Below are 19,575 nucleotides of genomic sequence, written 5' to 3'. Positions count from 1 at the left end.
GTAAGACATGTGTTTTCAATTTTAAAACCCACAAGTGATTTATTATTCATTTCCTAATACTCCATTTGTACATTGAGTGAGAGAAACAGGAAAGTTAACATACGTTGAATCACTTCCAAATTTTGCTATGAAGTTATTTCTCTGGTTGTTTTCTAGTTATTTTATGAGTTGTATTTCAATGTTATCATTCCACTGTCTCTCACTCTGACATTCCTGTTCAATGATACCAATTTTAATCTTCAATGTCTAAATCTTTATTGATTTAAAAATATTTGTATTTATGAATTATATTGAAATTTTCTTTGACTGTTTTTGTTTTACTATGCTTTTATTATTATGGTAAAATAATCCATGACATGAGATCTGCCCTTTAATAAATTTTTCAGTGTACAGTTCTGTCTTGTTAGCTATAGGTACAGTGTTCTACAACAGACCTCTAGAACTTTTACATTTTGCATGGCTGAAACTCTACGCCCATTTAACAACAATTTCTCATTTCCACTTCCTCCGGTCCCTAGCATTCTACTTTCTACTTCTATGAGAGTGGTTACTTTACTACACTTTTATAAAGAAAGGAAATCTGATGTCCCTTGAATACTGATACATCACTGTACCAAGAGAAAATAGGGTCCTGTGCTAGACTGCCACATGTCTCCAATTCTTTGCCCTTTCCTGTAACAAATGAGATATAATGAGCATAGAGTCAGCTTCAAAATCAGACAGACCTGGGTTCCAGTCCCTGCTCTGCTATTTATCCAGTCCCTTGCATGACTTTGGGTATATTACTAAACCTTTCCAAACCCATTTATTCATCTATAAAATGTACCTATTAATATCAACTTCACAATACCTACTTTTAGGAAAATTAAATGGGATGACAAATGTAAATTACCTAACAGACACTCAACATTTCTTAGTTCCATCACCTCTAGCCCAGATCCTGTTCTTTCTATAAATTGAATACACATCGTGGGAGGCCTGGCGTGTTTGTTCTAGATTAAATACATCAGTTATGTCTTTGGGGACAGTTCAGGTATTCATGCAAGTGGACATTGAAGTAGCCGTTGAAAACAATTCTTTCTTCTCTCTGATCTAGTTCGATGTGAAAATATATAGCTTTCCATGTCCTGTTAATGTCTTAATGAGACCTGGTTCCTTAAGAGTGTCCTACACCATGAGTCACAGATGTGATTGCTCGTAAAGTGTGTGTGATTACTCCTAATGTGCCACTATGATCCGTGTAAAGCCATGGGCCCTATGAGACAAATCTCAATGCACATGTAAAATATCTTGAGTTCTCTGCTGAACTAAGGATGGATATTTACAGTGTTTACATTTAAAGAATTATACTCCAACCACATATAAAGCCCACTTAATTAAATCAGAGGATTCAATCCAATGAAATATAACTCAAGCAGCCTTTGTAACCTATGAAGAAAAAGGAATTAGCTTATGATGTATTTCCTTTCCAAAGAATAAAGCATAAAGGTTCTTTTTTTTAGAAGTTTTTAGAGATAAAATCTTCTATCCAGGCTTCTACCAGTGGGTAAAGTTAATACTAAACTACCACCATTCTAAAGATGCACTTATAATCATTTCAAAAAATCCAACAAGGCCGGGCGCTGTGGCTCACGCCTGTAATCCTAGCTCTTGGGAGGCCGAGGCGGGCGGATTGCTCAAGGTCAGGAGTTCAAAACCAGCCTGAGCAAGAGTGAGACCCCGTCTCTACTATAAATAGAAAGAAATTAATTGGCCAACTGATATATATATAAAAAATTAGCCGGGCATGGTGGCACATGCCTGTAGTCCCAGCTACTCGGGAGGCTGAGGCAGGAGGATCGCTTGAGCCCAGGAGTTTGAGGTTGCTGTGAGCTAGGCTGACGCCACGGCACTCACTCTAGCCTGGACAACAAAGCGAAACTCTGTCTCAAAAAAAAAAAAAAAAAAAAAAAAAAATCCAATAAATTCAGAAAAACAATAGAGGTTCAAGTTCTTCTACACTGGGGATTACCCCTGTTGTCTGTTGTGTTCAATGAATGAATCTTGCCTGCTTTGGATAATTAATTTAATTCAGCCATTACATGGCAGTACCTATCATGAGCCAGGCAATGTGCCACAGTAGGTAGGGAAATCGCTTACACCCCAGTCAACAATTATATCATTCTTTCATTTCTTCTTTTAATAAACCCCTTTTAAGCCATACACCATAATAAACAAAACATAGTCCTACCCTAACGGGGCCTACAGCAGTGGGCAGCATCTGCTACGTAGCAGGAGAGCTGAGTTCCTGCAGTACCAACCGCACAACAGTCGGAGGACTCACAGAAGCATCTGGACACATCTGACCAGGAAATATTTGAGGTGGGATATTGAAGTGGGGAGGGCATTTCAATGGGGGGAATAGTATTCCATTGGAAAGGAATGTGGGAATCCAAATAAAAGCAGAAAACCATGGGGGACCTGGGATAAAAGCAGCAAGAGCAGAGACCTACTTATCTGCAGGGCACTTGCAGGAGATAAAAATGGAAAATAAGTTGGCATCATATTGCAGAGGGCTGTAAATGCCAGAGTGAATGATATAAACTTAATTAAGTAGATATTAGGGAGCCATGGAGGAATTTGGAGCAGAGGACTGACCTGGTAGGAGTGGGGCCTGAGGAATAAAACTGTCAGTGGTAGGTGAGATGGATTGGAGGGGACAGATGGATTGCAGGCACTCGGGGGGTTACTCCAACTTCCTGGGACGGAGAGAAAGAGTGAAAGGGAAGAAGCAGATGTATGATACAGCACACATCTGGAATTTGTGTAGTGAACTATAACTGTCCAAACACATATCTCCAAATAAAAGGCCACACTTACTTTAAATATATGCTGAGAACTAGGGAGTTAATGCAGCAGTTTTTAATCTCTGGAGACTTAGAAGCAACTGAAAGTTCGGTCATCTCAATTTGCTCACCACAAACCATTGCCCTCAGAACTCCAGATTTGCTAAACATTTCAAACTTTGAGAAGCAGCGGGTTCAATAAAACCACATTGTGCCTGGCACATATTTCTTTTTTAGGACTAAGGACATTTGATCTGCTTCTTACTAATTCATTTAAATTTCATTCAAATTGGGGTTTTGAAAAACCTTTCTATTGCACAGAGAAGCCTTAAGAGCTTACCTTTTTTTTTTTTTTTTTTTAAGAGACAGGATCTCCCTGTGCTGCCTGGGCATGAGGACAGTGGCATGATCATAGCTCACTGCAACCTCAAACTCCTGGGCTCAAGTAATCCTCCTGCCTCAGCCTCCTGAGTAGCTAGTAACTAGTACCACAAGCGCACACCACCACACCTGGCTAATTTTTCTATTTTTTTGTAGAGACATAGTCTTGCTCTTGCTCAGGCTGGTCTTGAACGCCTAACCTCAAGCAATCCTCCCATCTTGGCCTCCCAAAGTGCTAGGATTACAGGCATGAGCCACTGTGCCTGGCCAAGAGCTTATTTTTAAAGCCGTTTTCCCTCCTTACAAAAAGGAAACCATAGTTTTCCAACCATCCCTGAACCCCAGAAGTTAGAGATTTGTAATCCATTGGTTGGAATGGCTTTTATAGTAGGCAAAACAATTGGCTAAAAACAGCAGATTAAGCCAAAAAATTAGTGTGTTGTGTGGTCGAGGAAGAAGAGCATTTGACCCTCTTGAACACATTGCGAGTGTGTGTCCCACCTCTGAGGCAGCAGGTGTGGACTGCCAGTCAACTGGAGAAGGGGTTCATTCTATTCTACCACTCAAATCAGCCAGGTTGGTTTTCTCATCACTGTCAAGAACATAAAAGAAAAGTGGCAACTGAAAAAAATAAGCATATTAAAAAGTAGAACTAGAGAAACAATTTTACCCTGCCTTGAAGATTTTCCTCTTCCTCCCCCTCCTCCTCCCACTCTGTGGCAGTGCTGAAACAAAGCTCTTCTTCCAGTGACAGCCATCAAGGAGTCGTGAGTATTTTTTATACATAGAAGAGCTAATGACATAGAGCTTTAATACATTCTATTCAAGACCTGAGTTTGGAGAACTTAAAATAACTTCTTAGCTCCTTTAAGCTCAAGTTGATTTCCCAACTTCAAATTCTAACTTGTGTTTTATTTTGGTTTGGGTTTCTTTTCTTTTTCTTTCTCCCACCCCTTTTTTTGGTATTTTTGTTATTGTTTTTTATGTCATGTTGTGTGTATTTTATTTATTTGTTTATTAATATTCACAACTGCTTTTCTTACTTTTCTATTAAAGATTGAGCCTAGCAAATGCCCTAGATGTTAAGAAATTTAATTTTTATTTTATCTCAATCAAATTGCTCAGACTTTCAAAGTCATTTGTAATGACTCTGTCTTAAAAATAGGTCCACCCTGTGGGAAAGTCTTCACACTTAATGATGTTAAGGATCAAATAATATATTCAGTTGTCATCAGTCTCTACCCACTAGTTTCTGACTGCTGGGAACATACACAGGAAGAAATAAATATGGCCATTTATGACCATTGATGATTTCTGAAGGGCTGGGGAGGAGGCATAGTATTTTATTTTAAAAGGTTGTTTGGCATCTGGTTCTTTTTATGAATAAATGGAAGCTTTAATGTCTAGAGATGCCTAACTGTAATGAAGTCACTACAGCTAAGTCTAAATTATGAAATTTACTAAAAACACATGAAAAAGAATCAAAGCACTAGTCTCATTCAGAGATGGCATCTTTAGCATCTCATCAAAGTCCGCACTGTAGGTTCTGAAAATCCCTCAATATTGTTTTCTACACACTACTTCTTTAAGTAAATTTTTTCATTTCTTAAAGCAGTCTACTTAAAAATTATTTCCACAGGGCAACTTTATCTTAGACTATATTGCTTCAATCTTAAAATCTTCATGTATGCTTTTAAGAAAATTGTCATCCTTTTGATTTCCATCTTAATTTTATCATAGACCCAAGGATCATTCAGTAGCAGGTTGTTTAATTTCCATGACTTTTTATAGATTTGAGTGTTTCTCTTGGCATTGATTTCTAGTTTTATTCCACTGTGGTCTGAGAAGATACATGTTACAATTTTGATTTTTTTGAATTTGCTGAGACTTGTTTTGTGGCCTAAGATATGATCAATCTTGGAGAATGTGCCATGTGCTGATGAGAAGAACATATATTCAGTAGATTTGGGGTAGAATGTTCTGTAAATGTCTACTAGGTCCATTTTTCTAGAGTCCCATTTAAGTCCAGTGTTTCTTTATAATTTTCTGCTTCAATGATCTGTCCAGTTCAGTAGCATTTCTATACATTAATAACAGTCAAGCTGAGAGTCAAATCAAGGACTCAGTACCATTCACAATAGCTACAAAGAAAGAAAATAAAATACCTAGGAATATAATTAACCAAGGAGGTAAAAGATCTCTACAAGGAGAATTACAAAACACTGATAAAAGAAATCGTAGATGAAACAAACAAATGGAAAAACATCCCATGTCCATTGATTGGTAGGATCAACATCATTAAAATGGCCATACTGCCCAAAGTGATTTATAGATTCAATGCAATCCCCAACAAAATAGCAGTGTCTTATTTCACAGATCTAGAAAAAATTATTCTACACTTCATTTGGAACCAAAAAAGGGCCCAAATAACCAAAGCAATCTTAATCAAATAGAACAAATCTGCAGGCATCACATTACCTGACTTTAAATTATACCACAAGGCTATTGTAAACAAAACAGTATGGTACTAGTATAAAAGTAGAGACATAGGCCAATGGAACAGAATAGGAAACCCAGATATAAAGCTATCTACCTGTAACCAACTGACCTTCAACAAAGCAGACAATAACATACACTGGGGAAAGGAAGCTCTATTCAATAAATGGTGCTGAGGAAACCGAGTAGCCACATGCAGATGAATGAAACAGGACCCTTATCTCTCAGCATATACAAATATTAATTCAAGATGAATAAAAGACTTAAATGTAAGGCATGAAACCATCAAGATTCTAAAAGAAAACAGGAAACACTCTTATAGACATTGGCCTAGGCAAAGAATTTATGACTAAGACCACAAAGGCAAATACAGCAATAGCAGAAATAAATAAATGGAACTTAATTAAATTAAAAAGCTTCTGCAAAACAAAGGAAATAATAAACAGAGTAAATAGACAACCTACATAATGGGAGAAAATATTTGCAAACTATACATCAATAAAAAGCTAATATCCAGAATCTACAAAGAACTGAAACAAATCAGTAAGAAAAAAACAAACAACTCTATTAAAAAAGTGGGCAATAGACATGAACAGAAGCTTTTCAAAAGAAGATAGACAAATGGCCAATAAACATATGAAAAAAAGCTCACCATCACTAATCACCAGGGAAATGCAAATTAAAGCCATAATAAGATACCACCTTACCCATGGCAGAACAACAATTAATAAAAAATCAAAAACCAATAGATGCTGGTGTGGATAAAGAGAGAAAGAAATGCTTATGCACTGTTCGTGGGACTGCAAATTAGTACAACCTCTATGGAAAATGGTATGGAGGTTCCTTAAAGAAATAAATGTTGACCTATCATTTAATCAAGCAATCCCACTACTGGATATCTACCCAAAGGAAAAGAAGTCACTTTATCAAAAATACATCTGCATACAAATGTTTATTGCAGCACAACACACAATTGCAAAGATGTGGCATCAACTTAAGTGCCCAACAATTCAAGAGTGGATTAAAATGTGGTATATATACCATGGAGTACTACTCAGCCATAAAAAGGAATAAAATGCTGTCTTTTGCAGCAGCTTGGTTGGAACTGGAGACCATTATCCCAAGCGAAGTATTTCAGGAATGGAAAAACAAGTCCCACATGTACACACTAATAATTGGGAACTAAACAATGGATATACATGGGCACAAAGAGTTGTAAAGGCCACTGGATTCTAAGAAGATAAAAACTTACCTATCGGGTACAATGAACACTATTCTGGTGATGGACACACTAAAAGTGCCAACTTAAGCATTATACAAGCTATGCATGTAACAAAAAAATTTGTACCCACTTAATACTTTGAAATTAAAAAAAAGAAGAAAATTGTCATCCTAGACAACTCCTTCCAACTTTGCAGAGATACTGAACCCTGAACTAGTAGAATGCATAGTAAGAGAGAAAGCACCATGCTGTAAACCTGCTACTTGTACTTCAGGGCACTTAAAATCAAACTATAACTTTTTCTCATCTTTTTTAAACCTGTATATTGAAAACTAGAGTTTTGCCCTGACTTCTTCAAGGTTCAGCATTCTTGAATTTGGACTAGAGCACACAGATCTGGAAAGTAATTTAATTCCATCAACATGTATTGAACACCCATAGCTTGCAGGGTATTGTAGAAATTCAAAGAAAACTAACAGCAACCTGGTCTCCAAAACCTTACAGCCTAATAAGAAAGTCAGATGCGTGAATACGAGTGAACTTTGCAATGATACAGGGCACAATTGAGTGTTATAGCGGATGTCAACAAAAGCAAAGGGCAGCAGCAGGAGGACCTGAGCCCTGGAAGTCCATCTTGGAGTTTACTGAGAAAATGATTTCAAAAACTAACATATATATATGTATTTTAGCATTTTCTCCTTTATATGTTGGCTTTTATTCAAAAAGGGCATTTGATGATGTTTCATAAACTGAGAGAAATTATTCAAATTAAATCAATAAGTTTTTTTATTTAGTTTCTATTATATGTAAGATTATGCATCAGAAACCAGCGGTTACCAAGTTTGATAAAATGGTTTCTGGCCTTGGGATATAATCAGTCAATTTACCAATAATTCTATAGTTCAAGATGCATTACAAATCCTATAAGAGGAATAAGCAAAGCCTATCAAGGAATTTCATTATAATAATTATTAGTATAATAATTATCAGAGTAGGTCAGTAGGACTTAACACATTATTTAAGAGGTTCAGTTGGATTAATGCTCAAAAGTGCTCATATTAGATTTATGTAGTCGAATCTCCATGTTTACCTGCAGCCAGTTCTGCTCACTTAAATATAAAGGCTTTTCTTGTTCTCAGTATCACCTGAGCTACTTCTGCACCAATTGCTAACTATTCAACTTCTGGAAACATTTGATACAGACCTATTTTAAGGAACAACATCTACAGTTGACAGAAATGACCTCATCATATAGGTGTACTTATAGCTTTTTTTACCCAGATATTTATTCTAGGTTTAAGGTTTCTCCTAGTACCAAAATTTATCAGCCCCTATAAAGAGAATATGCCATAGAGAAGGTACTCAAAAATGAAAATAATTTTTATTAACATTTTTTGCATTTAAGCCAACCCCAACTTGTAAAGTTTAAAAATTACCATACCAGCGGTGCCAATACAAACTTCATAACCCTAAAGTTAGTACCAAAGTAGTGCAAAAATGTGTTAATATGTACATATTTGTGATATTTATAAAAGAAAATGTGAACAGAAAATGAATTTCAGAGTTTATGTCAATGCTCACATAGATTAGGCACTAAAACATTCTGGAGCACCTTTTTATGACTATTCCAAGTGAGAATTTGGGAACCATGAAACGATAAAATCCAAACAAAGGCACGTTACTGCCTTTAAACAATGATTTTTAATTATATAAAATTCTTAAGTAAATCTAGCAATTTTATTACTAGGCACATTGGTAAGAATCCCTAGATTTTCACAAGACAAATTTAGCTAAGTTATCCACAAGATTTAGCTTAGCTAATTATTTAAATTTTTATCCAGAAATGCATATCACTATACCTCTAATTATCAAAGTAAATCTGCTAACTATGCACTGAAAGTCCTTTTGGAAATAAGTACATCAGATCTTAATCAATAATTGATTAATGGCCGGGCGCGGTGGCTCACGCCTGTAATCCTAGCACTCTGGGAGGCTGAGGCGGGCGGATTGCTCAAGGTAAGGAGTTCGAAACCAGCCTGAGCAAGAGCGAGACCCCGTCTCTACTATAAATAGGAAGAAATTAATTGGCCAAGTAATACATACAGAAAAAATTAGCCGGGTATGGTGGCACATGCCTGTAGTCCCAGCTACTCGGGAGGCTGAGGCAGGAGGATTGCTTGAGCCCAGGAGTTTGAGGTTGCTGTGAGCTAGGCTGACGCCATGGCACTCACTCTAGCCAGGGCAACAGAGTGAGACTCTGTCTCAAAAAAAAAAATAATAATAATTGATTAATGCATTTCAATACTGCAAAAACCAATGCTTTGTACCATTATACAGAATGGTGCTTTATTTACAGATCGTTTCTTATATAGATTTTTTTCCCAACTGTATCTTATATCTTAGTTTTTCATTATCTTACATAGCACAAAATGCTCCCCAAATGACAGTTAATTGATAAGTTGTTAATATTAGCTTTAAAAATTTATTTTTCTTATATTATTGCTTGCTCTTCCCCTTTAGAGAATGACCTTGAGAATGTTTTCCAGTTAGTTTTATATATGTCCTCAAATAAGAAAATTAAGTGCTGTTGTTTCATAAATGGTTATCTAGCATCCCTTCTGAATCATTTTCCTGTTAATTAAAGAGTAACCCAGATAGAAGGGCTAAATGGCATAGTCATGGCGTGCCTTGGGTTATTTTTACATACTGCATGATTGATTTATACAAATATCTAGAAAATGCAAATTACTCTGTAGTGATGGAAAGTAGATCAGTGTTTACCTGAGGTGGCAGAGGCAGGGTGGGGAGGGATGGAAGGTGGGATTAAAAAGGGTATGAGGAAACTTTTGGGAGTGATTTGCTTGGTATTTTAGAAAATATTGGCCACCAATTAATACTGCGACTTGGCAGATATTTACTTGTTCATCTCAGTCAGTAGGTTTGAAACAATACAATAAAGAATACACATCATGATAACCAATTTGTTCAAAAAGTTTGAACACTCTCATGGGGAATGACATTATATGCTACATTTTTTTAACTTACAGGCTACTACATAAAATTAACTATGAGATGATTTATTGGTTACCTTTATTTTATCATATTTTTTTTTCATTGTCTGAGTTTATGCTCAGAAGATACAAGACAGGCCACTCTAGGGTAAGGGGAATGAAGCACTAGCTTTAGGCTCAAAATTAAGGGGATATCAAATAACTCAGTAATCAAGATTTATCATATCTTAATGCAATATTTTTAAAAATCTAAATTAAAACCAAAAAAGTCATGAGAAATAAAATATCAAAAATCTAAATAAAGATCAAAAGAGATCTGCATTCTGTCATTTGGTGGACTATTATCCATTTGACTACAGGGTAGGAAAAAATAGGTGGGGAGTCTTGCTGTTTTCTTCTTTGGTTTAATGATAAAAATGAATCTAAATCTAAACGTAATATCTCCAGCTCATAGCATCATTAGTTTAGTAATATTTTCATCAAAATTAGTGAATAGTAACCATTATTTTCTATCATCTATATTTATCATATGCAACTTAATTCCAATATCATCATCTTAACTACGAGTCTGCTAAAACTATTATACTTTCCAGCTAAATGGAAGTTTAAGAAGAAATAATCCATAATTTCAATTGGCTATGTTTGTGGCATTTTTCCATCATTCAGTGTTATCTTGCTTGCTTCTAATTCTATTATGTAAATGCAGGCATATTCACAGCTACATAGGAAATTTGGTATTTTAGAATGGGAATTTTCATAAAATATTTAAAAAGGAATAGATCATTATATGAATATTTCCTTTAAGATTTGCTTTACATATAACACAGGAATAATTGATTTCATTTATTGAAAGAATTTATTTCATTCTATATATAGCTATCACATTTCTTTACTCTCCTATGTAGCAAAACTCCTGAAGAAGTTGTCTATACTTGATGTTTCAAATTTCTCTGTTCTTAAATGTTTTATTATAAAACAATTTCAAATGTATAGAAGATTTGCAAGAATAAAACACTCATATACTCTTTCCCCACATGTATCATTTATTATATTTTGCAGTATTTGCCTTACTGCTACTAATATATATTTTTTTCTTAACCACATAAGAATTTGTTTTATTCATCACACTGTTTTTCTTTCTTTCTTTCTTTCTTTCTTTTTTTTTTTGAGACAGTGTCTCACTTTGTTGCCCAGGCTAGAGTGAGTGCCATGGTGTCAGTGTAGCTCACAGCAACCTCAAATTCCTGGGCTCAAGCAATCCTTCTGCCTCAGCCTCTCAAGTAACTGGGACTACAGGCATGTGCCACCATGCCCGACTACTTTTTTCTATATATATTTAGTTGTCCAGCTACTTTCTTTCTATTTTTTAGTAGAGACGGGATCTTGCTCTTGCTCAGGCTGGTCTTGAACTCCTGAGCTCAAATGATCCTCCTGCCTCGGCCACCCAGAGTGCTAAGATTACAGGCGTGAGCCACCACTCCCAGCTTACATCATACCCTTTATCGTTAAATATTTCAGCATGTATTTTCTCAGAACAAGAGTATTCTTTTGTGTAACCATAGTTCAATTATCAAATTCAAGAAATTTAGAGATACAATACTATTATCTCATACATAAGTCCATATCCAAATTTCACTAATTGTCCTAATAACGTCATTTATGGAAATTTTTCTCTGATCCAAAATCCAATTCAGGGACATGTACTGCATTTAGTGCATTCTTTTGTATCTATTATTATGAAACAATACTTGAGGCTATCTTTGTCTTTATGATAGTGACATTTTTAAGAATAAAGGCTGATTGGTTTTTAGTGTGTCCTTCGACTTGGGTTTTTCTGATGTTTCCTCTTTATTGGAGTCAGATGTGCATTTTGGGCAAGAACACTACACACATGATGTTGTGTCCTCAAAGCATTATGCCAGGAAGTGCATGATGTCAGTTTCTCCCATTATTAGTGGTGTTAACTTTGATTATTTAGTAAAGGTGGTACCCCCTACTGCAATTTTCTACTAACATAACTACCCATTTTTCCTTCTCCAATTAATAAGTCCTCTGTGGGCAATGCTTGAATATAATGTAATTATCTTGCTCCTTTTTAAACTTTGATTTAATAATTTTAGTATCAATTAATCATCCTGACCTCAATCAGTTATTACTATGTTGCCTACAAAATGATAATTTTTCAGCTCTATCATTTCTTCCACATGTATTGGCTGACACATTCTGCAAGGAAGAGATTTCCTTTCTCCTTATTTATTTATTTGCTCCAATGGTTTATGATCCATTCTTCCATTTCTTATTTGGAGGCTCAAGTGTTCCCATATTTGCTCAGAAGGACCCCTTGAACTTGTCTTCTTTGTCATTTTTAATGATTCCATCATTTTTTGAGCTCTCTCTTATTTTCTGGCATAACAAAATGTTATCATCCACCTTGTACATTTCCTATCTCAGTCCTAGGACTGGCCATTCCACCAAGATGATCTGGTTTCTTTTAGGGAGAAATCATCTTTAAAAAACTAAATCTGGGTGCTAGATACATTCCGTACTACCTGGGTGGTGGTGTTTCTAGGCATACAATAAAATGTGTTCTCTTTAAGTGCTGTACACAGTTCAGCACTTCTGTCTTCATTGTCCCTAACCCATTAGCAGCATTCGATTCTGATGATCACGCCTTCCTCCTTTGCTACACTATCTTCACCAAGCTCCCAGGAAATGTGCTGTCTTGGTCTTCCTTCCTCTGTCCTCACGGCATACTCTTTCTCAGTCTAAATTTTCCCTCCTCTTCTCTGTACCCTTCTAAAGTTAAGGTACTTAGGAACTCAAACTTCTATCCTTTTCTCACCTGTATCTACACTTCCTCCATAGGCAATCGCATCTGACAACTGTCAAACTTCAATCTCTAACCCAACATCTCCCTCAAGTCTGCATTTTAGATCTACTTATTTCTACTCAACATCTTTGCCTGAATGTCCAGTAGACATCTAAATTCAACATATACAAAACCGAACCACTCCAGCCTTTCCTGTCTCAGGTGACGGCAGCTCAGTTCTTCTCCCAGTTCTCCAGGCCAAAAACTTGCAGGTAGTCAAAGTATATTTGAAATCATACCATTTCCACTGCTCTCTCCATGATGGGAGCAGCCATTACTCTTGCCTAGAATGTTTCTTAACAGCCTCTTAAACCTCGCTCCTACAATCTGTTCTTAATACAGAAGCCAGGATGACCCTTTTAAAATGGAAGTGTGTTCATATCGCTTTTCTGCTCAAAACATTGCAGTGGCCCCACATTTCCCTCAAGCCAGTACAATGACCTACTGAGCCCTATATAATTTTCATGCCCCTTTAAGACCTCATCACTCACTCTCCCCTTTTCTCTCCTCTCCATCCATACTAAATTCTTGCTGCTCCTTCTGCATGCCAGCACCCCAGGCATGTCCCCACTCTTGGTGTTATTCAGGCTGGTTCCTCTGTGTGGAAAGGATTTCCCCAGATATCTGCTTAGCTAACTCCCTTGTCTCCTCCAGGTTTTGATAAGATCATCCCCTCTCATGAAGCCAACACTGACTCCCCTCAACACAGAACTCCAGATTCCCTGTTCCCTGCTTTCCTTCCCCCGACCCACCATGTATCACCTTCTAACATTTTATAATCTACTTTTTTTGTGTTTATTGTTTATTAGTTGTATCTCTCTGCTGGAGGGTAGCTCCATGAGGGTGGGAATCTTGGTTTTGCTCACTGAAGGATCTAGAACAATAGGATCTCACCAAACATCTAGAACAGTGCCTGTCCTATAATAGGCACTCAATTTTTTTTTAATAAATGAATGAACCACTTTATCCTATACTTTGATTTAATAAATGCATGGAAATGGGTGAGAATCCACTGGTAGATTGGAGTCCACATGTATCATTGTTAATACTGAGGTGTGCCTAAACACCACTTCAGCTATAGTCCACTCATCTCCATATGTACTCGTTTGCCTCTTTCTACATGTGAAATCCAGATTCATTTTAAAAATAAAAATGATTTTAGTCAGACATTTCCAGAGAACAGTAAGTTTTGCCTGCCCTGAATTATGTCTTTCTCTGCATAATACAACCCAGACAATGAACTGATTTTGGTCTCTCTCTGTGACCAGGCACTGCCCATGGTTTCCGCTGCCTCTGCCATCTCTTGTGATCTTGAGTTCCACAGGAGAGAAGGGGAGGTGGGAGAAGCTATGACAGAAACCAAAATTACTTTATATATAAGCTGTACATTTTCCTGCCACACTGTCAAATTGACTCTACCTTCAAAATTGGCAGCAGATGTCACTTATGTGGCCCCAGAGTGATTCATATAATTTTAGCAGAAATAAAACATATCTTGACAGACATTCACATAATGTGCTTGGGGTATTTCTGGACAATCACCATGATGTCAACAAATTTTGAAAGGCATATGTGGAATGGGCGCTAAAATAATCTCTACTGACAAGATCAGACTTCTACGGCCACCAGTAAAAGAGCATATACTCCATTACAAAGTAAACGCCCTCTCTGCTTCTTGTCAGGGGCCTCTGGGTAGCTTCTGTGCGAGATTGTGGATTCCTTTGCCAACGATGTTCCTGGGACATTAGGAAACGTTTTCCTCATGTGTAAACTGGTGTGTTCACAACTCTTCTAATTCAAGTGAAGGAGTTCATCAGACAAGGGAGAGTGTTGGATGAGAACTTGGTCTAAAGTTTTGAGCCTCATTTCCACTATAGCAGAAAAAAAGTGTATCTGCTCATTTCAAATGCATGCAGAAGTACGTGAATTTGAACTTACTAAGCAAAGCAGCATCATTAACGAGAAAATGAAGTTTTTAATTTATATATTTCATGTCTTCCAAAATTATATTCTGGACTATCTTGATATTTTAATAAATATGATATATAAGAAATATTTATGATCTAGAAGGATTTTAAATGTAGAGTAAAACAGACCATATTTAAGAAAGTATTGAGGCCCTTTAAAATTGTTCTCACCTTTTTAATACATTATGTTTTTAGATTGTGTAGGAAATAGGCTCTCTTTTAAATATATAAACTTCTCTGTTTGATGACTTTCCACAGGTACAACACACTCAGGGGAAATTGGCACCAAGAAAAAGGTGAAAAGACTATTAAGCTTTCAAAGATACTTCCATACATCGAGGCTGCTTCGTGGGATTATACCACAAGCCCCTCTCCACCTGCTGGATGAAGACTACCTTGGACAAGCAAGGGTAAGCTGACCACCCCCTGTCTCCTCACACTGGGCCAGTGGCCACGAGCATTGCCTCAGCTGAAACCCCCTGGGTTTGAGTTTTACTCTGCCACTGAGGAGCTCTGTGACTCAGGCTAGTTATTCAACACCTCAAGACTTTTTCCTCAAGTAGAAAACAAAGTTGGCTGAGTGTGGTGGCTCTCGCCTGTAATCCCAGCACTTTGGGAGGCTGAGGCGGGAGGATCACTTAAGGCCAGAAGTTCAAGCCAACCTGAGCAACAATAGTGAGACCCCGTCTCTCAAAAAAAATTGTTTAAATGAAAAACAAAAAAAGTTAGCCAGGTGTGGTGGTGCACAACTGTAGTCCCAGCTGCTTGGGAGGCTGAGGCAAGAGGATCGCGTGAGCCCAGGAAGTCAAGGCTGCAGTGAGCTATGATCACACCTCTGCACTCCAGCCTGGGTGACAGAGTGAGACCCTGCCTCAAAAAAAAAAAAAAAGAAAGAAAGAAAATTAATAGAAACACCCTCTTCATAAGGGTACTGTAAGGACAATGAGGTAAACTATGTTTATATGCTTCATAGACTCATGCCTCGCACATGCTCACTATTTTCATTTTTATAAATGTGTAAAACAGATTTGCACAACACTAAAGTAAAATTTTGGACTGGTAGATCACTAATGAGGGAATAACTAAATTTTTGAATCAATTAAATTATCTCATTGTAATAGCTACACTGAAAATAACCCAAAAATTATCACCTCAATTCCATTTAGGCTATTAATACAGTGCATTATCCTTTTTATAATTTTTTATTCATTCAAATAATTTTTAATAATTGTACAATTACATTTAGGATACACTGATCTGAGTGAGAGTGGAAATTAATATGTGACAATATTTTTAAAAGTTTATGATTATCTCTAGCCCAAACTGCCAATGGAATTTAAATTTCAGGAATAAACTGCCCTAGTTTCAACAGTTACAGGCAGCATTTTAATTTACTAAGAAATATATTTTACTAACATATGCCATTAAGAAATGAGCAGCAAGTATAATGTGAGAAAACTAACTCCCAATATTAGGTCTACAAAAGCAGGGGGGAAATCACTCCTAACAACTGAAGGTATGAGTTGGGTGAACGTTTGTTTGTTTGTCTGTTGAGAGGAGGACAAGACTAAGCTCCCCCAGCATTGGAATGTCACTGAGAGAGCATTCATGGTGGTGTCTCTCTTGTAGGCAGCCACATCTTGAGTGATGTTGAGATGTTGAGAGAACAGCAAGCTGGAAGTCTGGATATCAGAGGTCAAGCTTTGAGTCTGCCTCTAGTATTATGTGATTTGGGGGAAAAAAAAAAAACTCACTCAACCTAGACCTCGGAAATAACCTATTATCCCTTCATTTTTCTGACACGCTGTGAAGGTCTTTGTGTGTCATGCTGAAGCATTGGGATTTTATCGTAGAACACAGGGAAGCCATTCAGTGGTACATAGACAGATAGGATTGTTTAATTCACTGTGTCTCAAAGTAAATGTTTGAGTCTCCGATATGATTCATTTGAGTGCTGTTTTTTGTTTGTCTTTTCAGCATATGCTCTCCAAAGTGGGAATGTGGGATTTTGACATTTTCTTGTTTGATCGCTTGACAAATGGTAAGTTACCCAAAAGAATTTTCACTAAAATATACACCATAAAGTGGGATTAATTGCATGAAAAACAAAATTTATTTTTAAACACTGTCATTCTTTTTTTTTTTTTTCCTCCTTTCCCCACTTACATAAATCTACAGCTACTGAAGAACAACCAGGGCAAGAGAAAATTAATCCAGATGAAGAATAAGGACTGAATTTAGCCTTAGAATCTTAGGATAGTTTCCTAACGACCTTGATGATCCCAAAGGAATTTGGAAAACACAGATTAGATTCTTTTCCTACAAAATACTTTGGCCACATCCAAAAGTAGGGAGCTTATTGTTGGTTGATGAAAAACTAGAAACATAAAAATACATCTGATCAGTCCTGACTTTTACAGGGCAGGGTGCTTGTGCAGTTTTATTAAGTGATCTGAGTCTGCCCCGTTGCGGGTGTTGCTTAAATATGTTTGACGTCATCATAAGAAAACAATTGCTGAGGAGAGAATGTAAAAGCTTAGGCTGCAAATGAAGGAGAAAGTAAACATTTCCATTGGTTTCACTTTTTAAATTTTTGTGCTTATAAAGGCCTTCCTTGAGAAAATAATAAAGCCTTCTTATATTTTCATCTGCCCATTAAACAAATGCTGGTAAGCTTCGGGAGCCGGTGAAAGACATCACATGCTGTCCTTGTTTGTGTGTTCCCATCATCTACCAAGCTTTAGCTTTAAGTTATTACAGATACTTTTCTTGCCATTCTGTTACTTGGCAAACAATGTGCCGTTGAGAGAAACATGCCTAAGACCATGAAATGGACTTTTCCGCTGCAGAAGGCTAGCTGGTCTACCATGTAGGGAGGAATCCCATAACCTTGCATATCGCTTTGCACAAATCAATTGCGAAATGGGTAATGGCAAATGAAGTTACCCATGAACAAAAGAGCCATTTAAATGGTATTTGTTTAAAAGAGAGTATAATCATGACTCTCATAGAAATATGAAATGAACACATGTCAAAGATTTTATTTAACTCAATTAATTAGAGACCCAGTAAGATGCTACAACTAATTCAAAAGAGAATTCAAAGAACCACACATATATATGAAATATATGCTACACATATATAAGAAATGCTGAAATGAGTCTATATAGCTGTAAAACTGGGAGGGAGAAATCAATTGTATTTCCACCTAACTAATTTCAATTCCCCTACATTTTTTCTTCTAGTAGTTTCATAGTTTTCAGGTCTTACATTTAAGTCTTTGATCCATGTAGGTTTTTGTATATGGTAAGGGAGAGAGTTCTAGTTTCATTCTTCTGTACGTGGATATCCAGTTTTCCCAGCACCATTTATTGAAGAGACTGTTCTTTCCCCAGTGTGTTTTTGATGCCTTTGTTAAAAATCAGTTGGCAAAAAATGCATGGATTTATTTCTGGGTTCTCTATTCTATTCCATTCATTCATATGTCTGCACTTTTAAAATTGAAATCAGTATTCATAAATAAACAATATTTCTTGAATGCTTACAAGTTATTGTAGCTTCAATTTTGCCTCTCTGCTGGCTTGAGTTCTATCAAATCTCTTCTTGAGTGATCTTCCATAGGAAGAATAGACTATGACTATTAAGCAATATGGTGGTTTAGATACCTTTGTAAATGGAAGAGTCAATTAGAAGTGACTTAAGGCATATTTCAAGTGGCCATTAACTGCGTTTTTAAAAAAAAAAAAAACATATACACACATGTGTATATCTCTGACAGCTCAATAGACAGATTCCTTCTAACTCTTAATGTTTTCATTGCTTTTGGTATAGGGAGAAAGTCAGAGCTAATTTTACTTGTACAATAAGAAAAAAACTAAAATTAGATCATAGTAATGATATCCTCTATATCCATCTAATTTCAAATCTAAAGGGAAAAAATGATTCTAAAAGAGAAACTTTATTACAGAGACTTTGGATCTTATTAGAAATCTTGCTATTTCTGTCATAATAAAAATGAGTTAAAGCAGGTGACTGTTTTCCTATAGGAAACAGCCTGGTAACACTGCTATGCCACCTCTTCAACACCCATGGACTCATTCACCATTTCAAGTTAGATATGGTGACCTTACACAGATTTTTAGGTAAGTCCTTTTTTCCATATTCCTACCCCTATTCCCAAAAACAATGGCAATGCATAACACTCTTTAATATAAACTGGCGAGAACCAGAACATGGTGGATGAAGACCTCAAATTAATCTTAAATAATCTCATCTAAATTTTAAAATATGGTTTGTCTATCTTAAATCATTGAAAAATTGTTTACTTGATTATAGTTGACCTCTGAGCAATGCAGGGGCTAGGGATGCCAACCCCCCACAGAGTCAAAATCCATGTATAACTTTTGACTCCCAAAAAACTTAACCACCTACTGTTGACTGGAAGCCTTACCAATAACAAAAACTCAATTAATACATATTTTGTATGTTATATGTATTACATGCTGTATTCTTGTTATAAAGTAAGATAGAGAAAAGAAAATGTTATTTAAGAAATCATAAGGAAGAGAAAATATATTTGCTATTCATGAAGTGGAAGTGGATCATCAAAAAGTTCTTCATCCTCATCATCTTCACACTGGGTAGGCTGAGGAAGAGGAAGAAGAGGAGAGATTGGTCTTGCTGTCTCAGGGGTGGCAGAGGCAGAAGAGTATAAGTGGATGCACACAGTTCAAACCTATGTTGTTCAAGGGTCAACTGTAGTTATGTTTATAATAAAGTCTATATAAAGAAAACTATTAAGAAC

At 36.4% G+C, this 19,575-nt stretch overlaps 1 protein-coding gene across 3 annotated transcripts in view; it reads left to right on the top strand.

Annotated features, from left to right (window-relative positions):
• Positions 1-19,575, top strand: part of PDE7B (phosphodiesterase 7B) — a 310,933-nt gene that overhangs the window by 251,856 nt on the left and 39,502 nt on the right. For all 3 annotated transcript variants that reach the window (XM_012739467.3, XM_012739466.3, XM_012739465.3), the window contains 3 exons: positions 15,030-15,181; positions 16,749-16,812; positions 18,818-18,913. In XM_012739467.3, the coding sequence (XP_012594921.1) occupies positions 15,030-15,181; positions 16,749-16,812; positions 18,818-18,913 (312 nt within the window). The remainder of the gene's footprint in view (positions 1-15,029; positions 15,182-16,748; positions 16,813-18,817; positions 18,914-19,575) is intronic.

This window comes from Microcebus murinus, chromosome 5 (assembly GCF_040939455.1).
Source record: "Microcebus murinus isolate Inina chromosome 5, M.murinus_Inina_mat1.0, whole genome shotgun sequence".
Classification (NCBI taxonomy): Eukaryota; Metazoa; Chordata; class Mammalia; order Primates; family Cheirogaleidae; genus Microcebus; species Microcebus murinus.
The sequence above is the reverse complement of the archived record's forward strand: the minus strand, read 5'-3'. Positions and strand labels throughout refer to the sequence as shown.